This window comes from Colletes gigas, unplaced genomic scaffold, assembly GCF_013123115.1.
Source record: "Colletes gigas isolate AHSC1104 unplaced genomic scaffold, ASM1312311v1 Colletes_gigas_Sc00001, whole genome shotgun sequence".
Lineage (NCBI taxonomy): Eukaryota > Metazoa > Arthropoda > Insecta > Hymenoptera > Colletidae > Colletes > Colletes gigas.
This window is the reverse complement of record NW_025106630.1, coordinates 1060791-1077235: the sequence shown is the minus strand read 5'-3', so window position 1 is coordinate 1077235 and position 16445 is coordinate 1060791. Positions and strand designations below refer to the sequence as shown.

The 16445-nt window shown below is 40.9% G+C and overlaps 2 protein-coding genes across 2 annotated transcripts in view; one reads left to right on the top strand and one right to left on the bottom strand.

Moving 5' to 3' along the window:
• The window catches only part of LOC122396127 (protein timeless homolog), a gene marked incomplete at its 3' end in the record, with an annotated part of 235812 nt that overhangs the window by 45429 nt on the left and 173938 nt on the right, over window positions 1-16445 (top strand). The gene's annotated exons all lie outside the window — the stretch shown is intronic.
• Window positions 10220-14418, bottom strand: LOC122405285 (insulin-like growth factor-binding protein complex acid labile subunit). The gene has a single exon (XM_043409917.1). The coding sequence runs from the start codon at window positions 14245-14247 to the stop codon at window positions 11620-11622; it is 2628 nt and encodes an 875-aa protein (XP_043265852.1). The 5' UTR covers window positions 14248-14418; the 3' UTR covers window positions 10220-11619.

The following is a 16445-nucleotide window of genomic DNA, read 5'->3' as shown; positions in this document are numbered from 1 at the left end:
TATAATGGTAAAACTAGTAAAGTTCGAGTGTTTCGCGCTACGAATTTCTTACAAGAGTCGCGGAGGAATCCGTACCCTCGGTCCTTTTTCTCCTCTCGCTGTCTGCGTCGTACTTTATTTCAAAGGCACGTGTATACGTATGAGTTTTCTGAACAATGTACTTGCGCAAGTAGTTTCGTATAGGTTCCGCGCCATCTATCGCAAGGATTTTCTTATAATGCAGTTCTCAAGTATGCTGTATTGACCACTTTTATCGGGTAGAAATGTGAAATTCCGTAGAAATATTGGCACGTGTAATACGGTACGTATTAGGTTCGTTATTCGACCGAAATTTAGATTTACGGCTCGAGTCAAATCGATTAGAAAGCCATTCGAATACTAAAAATTGTAATAAACGCGTTTCATCTGTGCTGAAAATATTCAGAAAATTAGTCAGTCGAATCGATCCAGAATAAAGTTTTTGGAAATTAATTTCAAGAAAATAAATGTATATTTTTCTTTTTATATTAGAAAACAAGGCAAATTTTGTTTGGAAAATTAAATCAACTATACCCGTTGTAAATCTCTTATATGCTTCGCGAATTAGAGGATAGAAATGTAACACGTTAAAAAATTATAATTTTATAAACGTATTGCATTTTAGTTAGTTTGATCGGAGGTTAGGCGACACATTCATGCTAGAGCGTGTTCTGTACTTCTTGGAGTTCAATTTACAGCCCCGATTATTACACGAAAGCCTCGTTCGTTGCATTATAGTGACAAGTGGAAGGGATGGTCACTTAGCAACGAGTGAAGTTCCAAGGGAAGTAATTGTAGTAGTGACCATAGGTAGTGAAGACACACTGTGTCACTGGGGCTCCTCATTGGATTGGTTACCTCGATAATTGTATTAACCTCGATCGTTGCAGGAATTTTCCCCATTGCCCTTCAATATTCGAGGTTATATTCCACTCACAATGTTCGTGTTACGGATCGTTGGTCGCCCATCATAGATTTTTTTTAATCGTTCACTCGAACAACACCGGGAGTGTTTCCAGGAGAAGTTCAGTCGATCGTTTGTTTTTGCGAGTTAATAAAATTCAGTGGAAACCGTAACTATATTTTTAGTCCTACAGTTTATTAGTAAAACCGTGTCGTTTATTTTCCCGTCATATTTACCGGAGCAAAAAATGACATGGTTGCAACGCTTAGTCGGTATTACTTGTTTTACTGATTCTCTTTTCTATGCAAAACTACACATACAGATTTAATGAACATTTAATTATGACGGAACTTTATTTCTCTGTTTTTCCTTTCCTCCGACAAGCTCGCGATTTGTCAGCTTACGCGTATTTTCGCTACTAATTGCTTCAAATCTGTTTCAGTTTTACAATATAATTATTTTATGCATTGTACTGTTGCTGGGAGAACTATGAATTCAAGCAGATCTGTTTACGATCATTTTTGATAAAAGATTAAAAATTTACGTTATTTTTATTTCAGACTTTTTTTCTGAGATTGATAGTTCGCTCATTTTATTGAATTTTTGGTTAAAAGTTGCCTTTTCAGCACCGAAATATCGCCGAGTAATTAATTCAGTATTCTGCTTGTTTTTTATTGCTAGGTTCCGTTCTTTGTAAAAGCGTTGGCGATCGCGACCCGGAAATTGAGTAAAGTCACAATGGGCAACGTAAAATACTTCCGTCCGCTCTTCAGCAACGTATTGCGAACGTAGTACACGTAGCACGATCGAACTGACATTTTACAAGAATTATTTGTTTATTTTTCCCTTTTCTGCACAGCGAAATATATTTAATTTTGTTTCGTCGACGTTTCGATCAGAAAGATCTTTACACTCTTCGAATACAAAATTAAAGAAATGTAATTTTTGCTATCTTTGCTGGAGGAAGTAGTATCTTCAATCTGTTGTTAACATATTTACGAACGTTTTCCCTAAGAATATTTCTAATGGCATTCAAGTTCATACTATGGAACTGTGGGTTGATTGAAATAATTAATCGATCAAATTGTATATTCCAATTTTACCCTGAACAAGGTCTCCATTTTAAAATAAAATTCATAAAAACAGTCATGGTAACATCGTTCTCAAATTTGAAGATCACAAAGACGAAATAAAGTTTCCCAAAAATAGTAATACAGTTATCATTTTCGTTTTAGCGACCGAAAAGAAGAATTTTCACGACGATCGAATAATTATTAAACCCTTGGGGAAAAATAGTTCTCCTTCCAACGTTCGTGTGATTTCTCGACGGTTCGGTATTCGATAAATCAGTTCCATGCAATATATCCGAAATTGAATTTTCAAAGGGCCCGATCAGCGAACGATTCGATGAGTTCGCGTGTTAGGTTTTCCGATTATGAGGCGAAGGCAAATAAAAAGACCGGCAAGCCGGTGAAACTGCTTGAAAAGCAGCCCACCGCGATGAAGGCGGTTTGCGGACATTGGAGATGAGTTGAAGAGGATCTCACTTCTCTTCTACTGTGTAAACCTAGTTCACCTCGGCTTTGGTGTCCGTGACAGCAGCACTGGCGACTCTGTTGAAGAGGGTATCATGGAGATTGTTTCCCGATCAATGTCATCGTGGCTCGGTTCACAGCGCGGATTTACGTTTCTCGTAAGTCCTTGTAAGAGCAGCGACCAGCAGTGCTTCTGTTGCAGGGGAAAGTGTCAACAGAACTGATCCCGTAGGGTTCCACGAGATAATAGATAGAGAAGAACTGTGACAAAAGGCGAGATTAACCGTGCCACGGGCACTGAGTGTGTTCTAACTTTTAACCCTGCCTTGATACCCTCTCGTCTTCTCGATAATCGATCGATATCAGCGTTGGAAAAACTCTATCCGCGAACAACGAATAAAAATTTTGACTCTTTTAAAAAAATTCGTTAGTAAAATGTAATTTATGCGAAGAAATGAAGTAATTTCTTTTGTGATACCAATCTTAAATCATCCAAAGTTAATATAGTATGTGAATTAAAAATTAGAAATTGTTTGTATTTGTCCCCTTTCATTCTGTGTTTGACAATCTTGTAATTATGCACGTATACTCGATAATGTGATTTCGCTTAATCGCTATCGAAGGATAGCTAAAAGCGATGTTTAAAGCTGACCCACTTAATTATACGCGGTCATTTGTTCTCGTTACCGATACTTTTGTTACACAGTGTATTAGTGCGACCGCGCAGACAAATTGAATATCCTCGCGTTCGTAGCGAGGATTAATTGAAATGTCGTGTGTAATTAGTTTGGGCTGGGTTTCGTTTTTAGCGTTGTTGGTGTACGAAACGTTCGACTCGCCAATGAGGAAATAGTTAGCTCATTAGAAAAGAAGGACGCGAGGGAAAGAGGGAACGTCAGAGGGATGGAAGAAAGTGGCTAGCAGTTGAGCATACTCTTTCTGCGAGATTATACGACTTAAAGAGTACACACGTTTACTCTTTCGAGACATGGAATGTACCCAAACCGTTTCGACGAAATTCGACCAACGTATTCAGCCAATGACGCTGATGAAAAAGTACCGTGCAAATTACGGATGTAAATGTTTCATTTTCAAATTATAAGCTTTGAAAATAATTGCGCGCTAGCGAAATGTTTCAAACGTTATTTGATATTATTGAAAAATTAGTTTATTCAACGAGATCTTTAGAGGTAATTCACGCTAATAAAACACGCTAGCGAAATGTTTCAAACGTTACTTGATATTATTGAAAAATTAGTTTATTCAACGAGATCTTTAGAGGTAATTCCAAAATGATTTTGGGCGATGAACAAAATTTTAATTTGAAGAATAAATTTTGTTCTCTCGTATATTTACAATTAAATATAACATTCACGACCCTCTAAAAAATCGTACGATCTTCGAAGGGAACAGATTGGGAACAAGTGGAGCAAAGTATATGTTTAGGGCGTAAATGATGAATTTTATGCACTTATGGTGGGTGTGAATATGAAAGAGATTATGTGGAATATGTGCAAGTGTACAGAGTAAAATATGAATATTGTTGTACTAATTTAGCTAATATTTATCCACATTTTGTATATGCTCCTCACGTTAGCCATGTGCCATAAATGCATAAAATCTAATGATTATCTTTGCCCCCGACTCACGTATCGTATTTTGTAAACATAGCAAGTACGCTCTTGCGAGACAGACTGCAATATCGATGAGAAGCATGTAGTTAAGCATTCTGATGCGTCGAATTGCTTCCTGAGAGATATTAACATTCAAAGTCTTCCCATATTTCATTACCAACCCTGCAAGGGTTAACGGCCTGTCTTTTGGACAAAAACGAAACGCTCCCTTAACACAGTTAACGCAATGTAAAATATTGTTTGTTCACATTTCGTACCCTTATAATAACAAAGTGTGTAACTAGATAATTTCGAATTTGAAATGAACATATATTAATATATACATACAATGAGGTTACTCACTTGTCATCAAGTTTTATACAGTCTCTTAACATGGCGACTTCAAATAACTCGTAAACTATTGTTGTACAAAAAAATGTTTCAAGTAAAAGTTGTATGGTTTTTATGTTATTTTATTTTTTTATCAAGATATGAAGGTAACTTTCAGTTTTTTAAATAGAATGGTTAATATTTTTTTTCACATTTAGGTAAAGTATTAAATTCTACATAAAAAGGTATTATACCAAATAGGATCTAAAATAAATAATTACTGAGATACTAGAGATACATTTTCATCGCATGCGTTATAAACGATTATCTTATCCTGTTTCTCGTTATTATTGAAAACATCGCAAAAGTAAAACTTTTCTCATGTACGACTATACATTTATTAAGCCTATTTCTAATTGATTGATGATACCTAGCTTGTTAGATAACAAGAACTGTGTTTACCAATATGATCGACACTTATAAACAAATTTGTTTTACTACGTAGCGTTAATAGTCACGTTGATTAACGTGAAACTTTCTAATACAAGATAATTTACTGTTGCTAGTATTTCAGTAACTATTTTTTTTAGACTGTATTTGATATAATACTTTTTTATGTAGAATTTTATGTTTTATCTAAATTTGGGAAAACCTATTAACCATTCCATTTAAGAAACTAAATGTCCTTCATATCTTGATAAAAAAGCAAAATAACGTAAAACCGATTGCAGTACTATACAGGGTGTTCGGCCACCTCTAGCAAAAATTTTAATGAGCGATAGTAGAGGCCAAAATAAGACGAAAATCAAGAATACTAATTTGTTGATGGAAGCTTCGTTAAAAAGTTATTAACAATTAAATTCAAAAATTTCAAATCGTTCTGGAAAAATTATTTTCGGTTGCGGGGGTCAACTACAATCATTTTTGGTGAGTACACATACCTCCGAAATCCTATCTACTTTCGAGAAAAAAAATCGAGTAGGTGCTGAAATTTTTCGGCGAAAAAAAATTTGGAAATCGTCGTGGAAAAATTATTTTCGGTTGTAGGGTTCAATTACAGTCATTTTTGGTGAATAGACATACCCCCGAAATCTTGCGCATTTTCGAGAAAAAAATTCAGTAAGGGCGGCACTTTAAACGTTAATAACTTTTTAACGAAGCTTCCATCAACAAATTGGTATTCTTGATTTTCGTCTTATTTTGGCCTCTACTATCGCTCATTAAAATTTTTGCTAGAGGTGGCCGAACACCCTGTATGTACCTCTAAAAACCATGCAATTTTTATCTGTAACACTTTTTTGTACCACAAATAATGAAAAAAATTATGAGTTACTTGAAATCGTCATGTTACGAGACTCACGTAATATTATATTCGTCAAACGAATCTCTCCTTTTTCATGGCCATATGCAACTTTTATCTGAAACACTTTTTTATACAACAAACAATTGTTATGAGTTACTTGAAATCGTCATGTTACGAGACTCACGTAATATTATATTCGTAAAACGAATCTAGTCTTTTCCGTGGCCATTCCTTGAACAAATTTAAACAAAATTAAATAGTGTACGTTCGAAAAATTACTGGTAATTAAATGGTGCGTCAAGGGTTTAATACCTAGATACAGATATTTAAAGAAGATCGTGCTCGACGTAGTTGTAATATATAAAATCTGAAGGGCTGTTTTTGAAGATTGCGAAAGTTGGCTACCTTTAACGAGGCGTATCGGAAATCTTGGCGACAACTGAATCCAATCCGCTGTCTCAATATTGAAACGCGAAAAGAGCAGTTGCAAAGCGGAGGAGGATGCGTACAAATTCAAAACCGGTTTCTGTTTTTCATCGACGAAGTCAATATTACAAAATAGCACCCGACATCTGGGTAAACCCGAGACGAACGCGACCCACGGGGTAGGGATAACGAACTTCTGCAAGATGTTACTGAATTTGCTAGTTCCGTAGCCCGGGGTGAACCGAGAGCTGCTATACGGTGATTAAATTTCCTAGTTGCACTCCAGCGAAGGATTATTCCATAGGAAATTTAAACAAGGGCTTAAGGAACCGTTTCTCGCTCGTCGTTCTCCCTTTCACCCCGGGATCGCTGTGTTCTGTGCCGCCCGCTTTTCCGGCCCTCCTAAATATCGTTTTTCCCCGTTGCGGTCTCGTTACCATGTTCCAGGAAATTCAGCCGCGGGCTACGAGACCAGGAAACGCTCGCCGCGAATTATTCATGTAGTAATATTTACGTTGCTTCAAAGTCTCGTGATTTTATAACTCCAGCCATGGGCCCACCCTTCACTCTCATCCTTCCGCCGACCTTTAATATTCGCTTGTGACGTTATCTGATTCTTCAGGAAGGGGAGGTAAGCATGTTTTCTGCTTATCGCTTTTGTAGGTGGAGCCGTGAATAACCCGATTAACATTGCGTTGCGGAGACCGGAACATCTCTGAGGCCACCGGGATGAAATTACTGAGATTAAGACAAGGAAAATTAAACTTTTCCTTCGTCTCGCTTTGCCCGTGTTTCCCCCTCTTGTAATTTCTTGCAAATCGAAATTTATGGACCCAAAGCCAGCGGAGGAATGTCGGGACGGCGAATTGAAAGTGTCTAGCGTTCTTCCACGTATTCCGTCGTTCTATTGCTACAATTCGTTTTTACAGAGAACTGTTCCAAATAAACGACGCGCGATCCCGAACGAAAAGATGGGGTCGAATCATTCCTTCGTTCAAATGTTACGAACTACCAGCGAGGCGAGGATTTTTTACTAGTGTTTTGTTACTGAATTAAAATGGTTCAGTTATTAAATACTTTGTAAAAAGTCTCAGTCGATAGATTTTACGAAAACGTGTTTTTAAATCTGCCAAAAATAAATGTTGAAATATTTATGTCATCTTAGTTTCATTTATTGTATTTTAAATAATGTTCTCACCACTTCTGTGTAATAAAGTTTCAATGACGGTTTCATATAAATCCCAACAGTTACCGCGTCTAATTCCATCGAATTATAATTTCAACATCTGCACTCGACCAGTGGAGCTATTCATCGATTCATAAAAAATTACTTTCAAGGCAACTTCGCCGCATAATGGAAACAAATGCTTTTCAGTTTCACCCGCCCACGCGGTAAACGAGAACGAAACGTACGTGAGTATGAAAACTTTGTTTAAAAAAAAATTCGGTATTCCGCTTACTCTTGGAACATTTGTGCCGGCCTTAGGAGTCGTAGGTATTCTAACTGGAGTTCAGACTGAGCAAAGTTTTGTTCGTTTTTATGCGAGTGGGATAGTCGAGCGACAAACAGCCACTGCCGGGTAAAACTATGGCCTCCGAAGACAGAGAATATCACCGGTAACGAGAACGTCGTAAATTCAGTTTTAGTTGACAGGCGGAAAATCTTTTTATTTCTGCTTTATGTAAGGCCGGGGATAATAAAAAAATGTTATGAGGGTAATGAATAGAGAGGGGATGGATTCGAGTATTTAAAACGTGCTTTCCCTTGGGAGTCGTCTTCCCTAGACCGTACACGACGATGGTTTTTAACAACACCGAATTACAGCTAAGTGGGGTTGAAAGAATACGAAAGAAATTGAAAACGTATTTAAACGTGTGTCGAAAGTTCTTAGAGCAACAAAAAGGAAAAATGTTATTCACTTAGATGTCTTTAGAAATACGTTTTTTACACTCACGTTTGAATTTTTCCCTGAAAATATGGAAACTATTTCAAATGAACACAGAGACACTTTTCAATATGCGAAACGCTGAAAAAAAAACAATCAAAATACATTAAAATCCCGTTGTGAGGGAATTAGACTTATTCGGTCTTGACACGAGGAAATTCGAGAAATTGAATTTAATATTTAAATTTATTCATTCGCAGAAAATTCTAATCTGTTCTTCCATCACTTTTATAAAGTATGTTTAAAACGTTGATTAATAGAAAATGAAACAATACTACGAATTAACTGTTTCAATAGCATTATTTTCAATCCGATACTTATTCGTTTCCTATTATTTTTACGCGCCATTTATCTAAGTTAATGAATGAAATTCTCTTTGGATATAGAGCGAATTCACGATGGTTTAATAATTCGATAAGTGAAAATTGCTATAATACGATGGTCGAAATAAAATTTGTAAATTGAATTATCATGCCATGGTATCGTTGCGCCGAATATAATTAGGTCAGTGATAATGTAATTTATGAAATGGATCTCTGCAGTAACTTGGGAAAACTAAAAAATAAAGTTTACTGTGTAAATAATCCAACAAACATAAGATATTATGGAGAACTGTTAATTTGCATTGCTCTTAATTAATATTTGAGTAATTCTTTGTGAATTCTTTGACGATAACAATCTTTAATGTATTTATAACGAGTATTTGTACGACCAAGTTTAAATTACATATTTCAGCAACATTAGTTTGTTATCTGATAATGAACAAGAAATTTACTGTCACGCGAATGTTTCTATGCCATAAATAATTCTTACGTGAATTATGTCGCGATACATTTCCGTTTAGGAAATTTCCATTATAGGAGATGAATTTTCGTTCGAATAAAAGTAATGAATCAATGTTAATGGTCAAATTATGTCCAGGAAATCAATTATATATTAATTGCAGTTCTGTATGATATACGCTGTAGTCAATAAATTGTGTTTATTAGATTTTTACCATGGCAATGTTAAATTATCTATTATTAATATGTACTTTTGTTAATGATTTATGAGTAATTTGAAATATGACGTTTCAAATTTTGCACGAAAATAAACGATAAATGTAGTAGTCTGTAAAACGTGTACAAAATATTTCGGTTTTCCCTCAGCCATATTTCAATCATATTTCAGAATATTTTAAATCTCGAATTCCAATTTCTATCCGGAGCGCACGCCAGAAAAAATAAGACAGCGTCGAATGTGCTCAGCGGATGTGGGGAAATCTGTTTGTTCAATAATTGACTGAAGGCGTGAAATCGTTGTATCTCGAATCGAAGCAGACATCGTCTTATCTCGAAAGGTTCAAGCTTTCCAGACAGCTGTCGGTCTTTTTTTCTGACAGCTCTGATTTCTCTTCCTCCCTCGTCATCTTATTTCGCGCCTATATTTACTAACGCATTGACAGCCAGAAAAATTGTTTGCCTTCGGAAATTTGCTTTGCAATTTGCAATTGATGCGATCGTGGCACCGAGACCCGATTATTTCATTATCGCGATAAACGTATCTAAAATTTTAGTAGCAGCAGTGTAACAGTAACAATTAAATGATGTAACAACGAAACATGCAGCCAGTCTCCTGTAAGAAATCAATTGGAAATTAATAAATATTAACAACGAACCATAAAATGAAGAATGAAATTTTTCAACATGTCAGGCATTGGAGTGAAATTTCTGACAAACAAAATATTTACTCGAGAAATAATACATAAAAACTGAAGTAATTCGCTAAAGAAATATTATATGATTTACTTACCTTTACTATATATCTGGCGCAGAAATCCATGCAACTGTTCTTCGGAGAAAATTATTTTCCTTCAAAGCGATGATAATATGGCTTTTCTATGATTGCAAAATGATAAATCTAAGTCACGATCGATTCTCTAAGTCCTACTAATTTTTATTTATTTCAAAACGGGTACGATCGTGGGCTTCTCACGAAGGCTTATCTATAATTTAACGCCCGGATACTTGACAAAGTGGGATGATAGAACAATGGAGGGCGATCAAAAGAAAGAATCCAGAATATTGCATCTTTGTACGACGGTTTATTATCATAGCGGTACTTTGACACTGGTTATTTTAAGAAAGATAATGTCTAGCCTCTTCGTTATTTCTTATCTTTTCTCTCCCGCTCTTATCCTCCGTTTCCCCCCTTTTTTGTTCGTTTTCTCTTTTTTTTTTATCGAGGAATCTTAGCAACTCGCCAAGTCGCTAGAATTAAGTTCGGAAGCTATGTTTCTGTACACTCGGTTTTGCCGCCGTTGAGAGCGGTTTCCACCTCGCGATCATTTCTCTCGTACTCACCCTCTCTCTCTCACTCTCTCTCTCTATTTCTCTCTCATCCTCTCTCATTCGCTCTTTCTCTCACGCTCACATTGCTCGTTCCTCGTATGCTTTCTCACACCCTCCATTCACTTACTCTTTCGTACACTCACGCTTTCTTCTCTCGCTCGATCTCACAACGTTCGATAAAAGTTCGGCCAGCAATCGCTCTCGTTTCCCGTCTCGCACTGTCATTCAAACGTACAATTCGCCACCGCGAATTTCACGCCAGCACGTTCCCACCGTCTCTCCGATTTCTTTCCTCCCCCGTCTTCCCTTATCGAACCTTCCTTTCCTGAACGCCCTTTCTCGCCGCATTTTTCGTCGCACCTGCACTTCCCACCCAGTCACGGAAGCGTCCCGAACGTGCGACGAAAAGTCCAACGCGGAAACGCGACACGTTACAATTATTATTGTCACTATGTGCTATTTAACGTTTTGATCTCCCGAGGTCGAGCCGGGAGCAACTGCTTCTTAATTATTGCCACCTTTGCAGTCTGTCTTTTCCTTCTTCGTCCTCCACGCCGGAAAGATGTCCACGGAAGACCCGACGAACTCGGATTGCTCGTCCTCCCCCGTTTCGAGTACTTTTAAATAAATATCGTTCGTTTCGGTTCCTCGATCAGATTCAGTATTATGTTTTTTCTTCTTCCCCCTCCCCCTTGTTAACGTAACCAAACTTCGACTCCGACAAGTTCATCGTTCGGCCAAGATTCGCATCAAGGGATGTTCTGCGGACTCCGTGGGGTTTCTCCGAACAGCTTCCTTCGCTGAACTTTCTCGTGTGCTCGGTATTTCCCGACGGACAAAGCTGAGTCTGATGGTCGTACCGGAAACTACTTCGGGTTTCTCGCGGAAAAGTAAGATAATCTGTTCGAGCAGTGTACATCGCAACTTCTCATTGTTCCTCGCTGTTCACTCGAGTCGAGTTTGTACTATGTTATTGCCGAACGATTTGTTGCGTAAGTCGCTTCTTCGACTATCAAGCTTTGTATTTCCGAATCTTCGGTCCGTCTGTTATTACGAATAACACAGGGCTACTTTGGTGTCTTTCTGAAGGTGTCCAGCAGTCGAGTCCTCCACAGTCGTTTGGATAATATCGATGACGTTTGGACGCGTTTCTCGCGATCCTCCGCGTCTAGTCGCCTGTCTCTCTCGAACAGTCTGGCGTATTCCGACTCTGGTCACCAAAGTTCAGCGGTCGGGGTGAGCGTGTGAACTTCGATGTTCTCGTGACGATGATACCTGTCCCTCCGTCGCAGCGTGGCTCGTCGGGACAAAACTACGGTCAGGGCGGCCGCCGCGCCTAGAACAGCGCCAGCCAACACCAACATTCCGGGGTGAGCGCCGGCGGACAAAGCCTCCGAGGTCCTCGCGTCGGAATTAGTCGCCGAACCGTTCGATTCCTCTTCCATCGTGTTCCGATCAAGGGTATTCCTTAGTACCAAGTTTTCTTTAGTCAGATTATTCAGTCTCTTCGAGTATTTCTCGACCGTCTTTTTCTCCCTCTCCTCCTTCTGCAACGCGAGTTTCGACAGCATCAACGAAGCAAGTTCGTTCAGTCTTCTGCTCTTCTCACTTTTCCCGTCCACACGGTTGTCAAAAGTTCGTGAATTCGAATCACCCTCCGCCTCTATAATTGACGATTTCCCTTCGCTCGTTTTACGATACGACGGCCCGGTAATTAAGTTTTTAGGCTCCGCGGTCTGATCGACTTTCGTCGTTTTCTTGTCGAAACCGCGTCCCTTCTGTCTCGAGGTGACGTTCCTGAACGACGTAGGCGCCTCGTAGAAACGCGTCACGTTGCTGGGGACCGGCAACGTCGATGCTGTTTTCGTTTTAATATCTCTTTGGTCGTCGGATGCGTTGGTATCGGTAACGTTGGAAGACAGATTTGGTTCGTTCAAACGAGACACGAGTCTCGTCGTTGGTGGGATCGACGACGTAACGGAAACGGTAGTTTCTGTGGTTGGCACGATCGTGGGAAGAGGGCTCGGCGGCGATGGCAGTTCGTAGAGAAACGAGCCTGTCCATTCCTGCGGGCCAGCGCATTGACCCGCTTGGATACCTTTGTTTAGTTGTTCGTGTTGCAGCAGCCACTCGCCGAGCCAATAAAGATCCTCCGTGCAGTTCCAGTTGTTTCTGCTGAGATCCATGACACGCAGCTGCGGGAGCATGTAAGGCAGATCGAATCTGAGCTTGGTGATGTTCGTCTCGGAGATATTCAACTCGATCAAACTTTTGCAAGCTGATAGCGCGGCGTCGTCCGCCAAAAGCTGCCTGGCCAGGATCGGGCTCTTCGATATGTCGAGGTACACGAGCCTTTCGGGAGTCGGTACTGGAAACGCCATGTCACTTTGTTCCTCTTGCTTCCGTTCCAGCGAAGTTAATCCCGACATACGAAGCTTGGCGAGATTACTTGGTCCACTTAGTGTATTAGCCGGTAACGTTTTAATAGGATTATCGGACAGATCGAGTTCTTCGAGCACCGGTAATTGACCGAGCGCTCCTACTTCGATCTCGTTTATGTCGTTGTCGTTCAGCGTTAGAGATTTCAGATTGAACAGCCCTTGAAGATCATTTATCTTCAGAGACGTTATCGCGTTTCGTTGGAGTTTTAAGTTCGTCAGGCTGCTAGGAAGGCTACCGGGTACCTTGACGAGGACGTTCCCGGAAATGTCTAATTGCTCAAGAACTTCCAGACGTCCGAGAGCATCGTCTTCGATGTCTACCAGTCGATTGTCCGAGATGTCCAATATCCGCAACAGAGGATAGCTGTCTAGATCTCCGCCGCGAATGGTGGTTAACTTATTCCCGGCCAGTCTGAGCGCTCTCACGGATCTTGTAAGCGCAGCTGGCACTCTCGCCAAACCCGTGCGAGACGCGTCCACAGTTTCCAAACGTCTACCGGTGCCCAACAGCAGCGAGACGTCTCTTTCTTCGAGAGGGTTCTCGGACAGTTTTAGCACCGACAATCCCGGAAGCGGTTGCAAAGTTCCCGATGCCGCCCGCGCCAAACCGTTCCTCGAAACATCGAGTTCCCGCAATCGGTTGAGATTCTCGAACCACCTGGCGCCCAAAACTTGCAGCTGATTTCCGCTCAGGTCCAACTTTTGCAACGAATAGAGTGGCGTCAACGCGTTGTCCGGCAATTTCGCCAGCCTGTTATCGGACAGATCGAGAAATTCCAAACGATCCAATCCCCGAAAGGCATCCGGATGCACGCCGGATATCGCGTTTCTACGCAAACTCAACCTCACCAATTTCGCAAGCGTCCTAAAAGCTCCGGCACCCACGTCCGTCAGCGAGTTGTCGGACAAGTCGAAGCGCGTCAGCTCGGTCATATTCGTCGTACGGCCAACCAGCAGGCCGTCCAACTGCGCCAGATTGTTGCATGACAGGTTCAGTGTTCTCACGCGCTCGAAACCGTACCACGATACGTTAAAAAACACCAACGAACAATTCGTCACGGACAATTCGTCGAGGTAAGGGAGATTCGTCGAATTGTTCTCCGACTCGTGGACCGTATCGTTCGCGTCGAGCTCGTTCAACGTACCGATCACATCGAAATCGTTCGAACATGACACCTCCAGTTCGTCGAAGAAACCGATTACATCGTACTCCTCGACCCCATTCAGCGACAGGCTTTTCGTTTTAAACGACAATTCTGACAATTCCGGTACGCGGCCGCGGCACTTGACGCGCACAACAGCCGGTGAGTCTCTTTCGACGGCACTCTGATGGCACTCGCATAAATCTGGACACGCGGAACCGCTCGCCATCAAGGCGAGCAGTATCAACGGAAGCCACATCGCTTCCAACACGGTGTTTTCACATCTCTGACCGCTGAATAATCCACGAATTACTCGCGGAGACGAGGGCAGGCCGAGACGTCTGCATCGTAGCCGAGCCTAAGCACGTCCGGTGGCTCATCGACGGTGAATACTTGACGTCGCGGCACGTCCTGGACCAGGTATGATGTATGCCGCCAAAACTTACGCGTATACACGAATGCCAGTGCGCGCGGTTAAGACTATCAGCCGCGTTAGACGTGATGTCCATACGAAGGACTGACAAACACTGCGGCGCCCGACTCGTAGCTGCACCCGCCTCCCTCCTCCTCGTCCACCATCCACCGCTCCTCTCCTCTGCTCTTCTAGTTCTCTCTCTGTCTCTTATCAACCCCCGTAGCCGCCGACGCGTACAACCCTCCACCCTGCGACCGTATCCTCCTCTCTTTTCCTCGTTCCCTCCCCACCATTCCTATGCATGGTCTATAGTAGTACCCCACCCTTCCACCACTAACGCCGTCGCTTTTGCTCTCGAACTCGATAAGGTACGCAAGTGCGCTTGCGTCCTCAGACGGCGTAGTAACGCGTTGGAGCCAGTATCCTGCGATTTCACGAACTACTGCCGTTGACGACTGGCTGACTGACTGCATGCTTGACTGACTGGCTGACTCTCTCCTCAGCCTTCTTAAACTCGACTCGCGCGAAGGATTTCTGAGGTGCGAGGGAAACCATCGACCGGCCCTCGCGAAATCCGCTCCCTCCCCCCTCCTGGGAAACGGAACGACTAGTTCTTCCCCGATGCCCCTATTCTCACTTACAGGTATATTCTTCTTACGAGATCGCCGAGTCGCATGCGGGCAACGCAGATAACGGGCGAAATGATCGCTGCTTTTCTGTTCTTTCGGATGGAAACGAATTACCGAACCGAAGGCGAAATCGCGTATATTTGCTCTCAGCCACCACAGCAAAGAACCATACTGATTTCTTGTATTATACTAAGTGGACAAACTTCAGAAATACACAGAGTTCAACAGTGCACACAGATATTTCACAAGTATAAACTTAATACGACCGCAAAGGGTTAAATATCGAGTTCTACCTCTTCGAACGTTAGATGTTGCTCTTTGCGAATCGGAGTTCGTGGATTCAGCTTCCGAAGCTTTTCACCTTGACCGTTGCTACAACGTAGGGTCAAATTGCTGACGTCAGTTATTTTGCATGTTAAAGTAACTACGAAACGGTATGATAATACTTTTCCAACGATTTGTTCAAGCAATGATCACGTAGTGTATCGCTAATCCAACCGAAACTTTACTGGCGGCTTCGCGAACTTTACGCCATTGGCTTTCTTAAATTCGATTCGCGTGCTGGGATTACAAAGGAGTTGAGGTGCAGTTCTCACGAAATAAGGCGAGAGGTTAGCTACTTTCTCGGCACGCACGCTTTCTATCTTGTTAAGGCGTTCCATTTAATACGATTGTTTTATATAAACCTGTCCGTAGCACGTTAAGCAAACGATATAATATTCTCCTGTATTATCACGTTTTTATTTTAATGTTTTCATGATCATTAATTGTGGTTAGTTCAGTGGAAGGCATTTTTAACACTAAACCTACCACGACCGGTCAAGTGACTGTTTTTAAAATTTCGTTTAGAATTTCTAACATACAATGTTATTTTAGTTCCGTGTAACTTCACGACTTTTCTTATAGTATACGTACAATAAATTGTTCAATGTTCACTTCTATTCGTATTGTTTGTTTTCTAAGAAAAATATGTAGTCTGCCTTGCCTACCACGACCAGTGTAATTTTTAAAATTCCATTATCTTTCTATCCGTCTTAGAACAGTCTAACAATACGTACTAAAAATAGATAAACTACACATGTACAATTCCAAAACTACTAGTGCTTTCTTCATAATTGAGGCACTGTTGGAAGCGGCAAAGCCTCCCTTTTAAAATGGATTTCGCGAGCAATAGCCTATTAAGGCGTATTAAAAATACTAAAGTTTTAGACGCGTGCAATTCCGAAACTACTACTGTTTTCTGCATAATGAACCATCGTTGAAAGCGGTAAACCTTCCCCTTTAAAATGGTTTTTGATTTTTGACGATCCGGCTTTCCGTTTTCGAGATATCGTAATTTATGTATAAAGGTATTTTTCTTAATTTGACTATCTCTGTCTCCGTCTGACGCGTCACGTCGGGCCTCTCTCTCGC

Coding starts and splice junctions, on each gene's coding strand:
- LOC122405285 (XM_043409917.1), bottom strand. CDS start 14,247: ATGTGGCTTCCGTTGATACTGCTCGCCTTGATGGCGAGCGGTTCCGCG.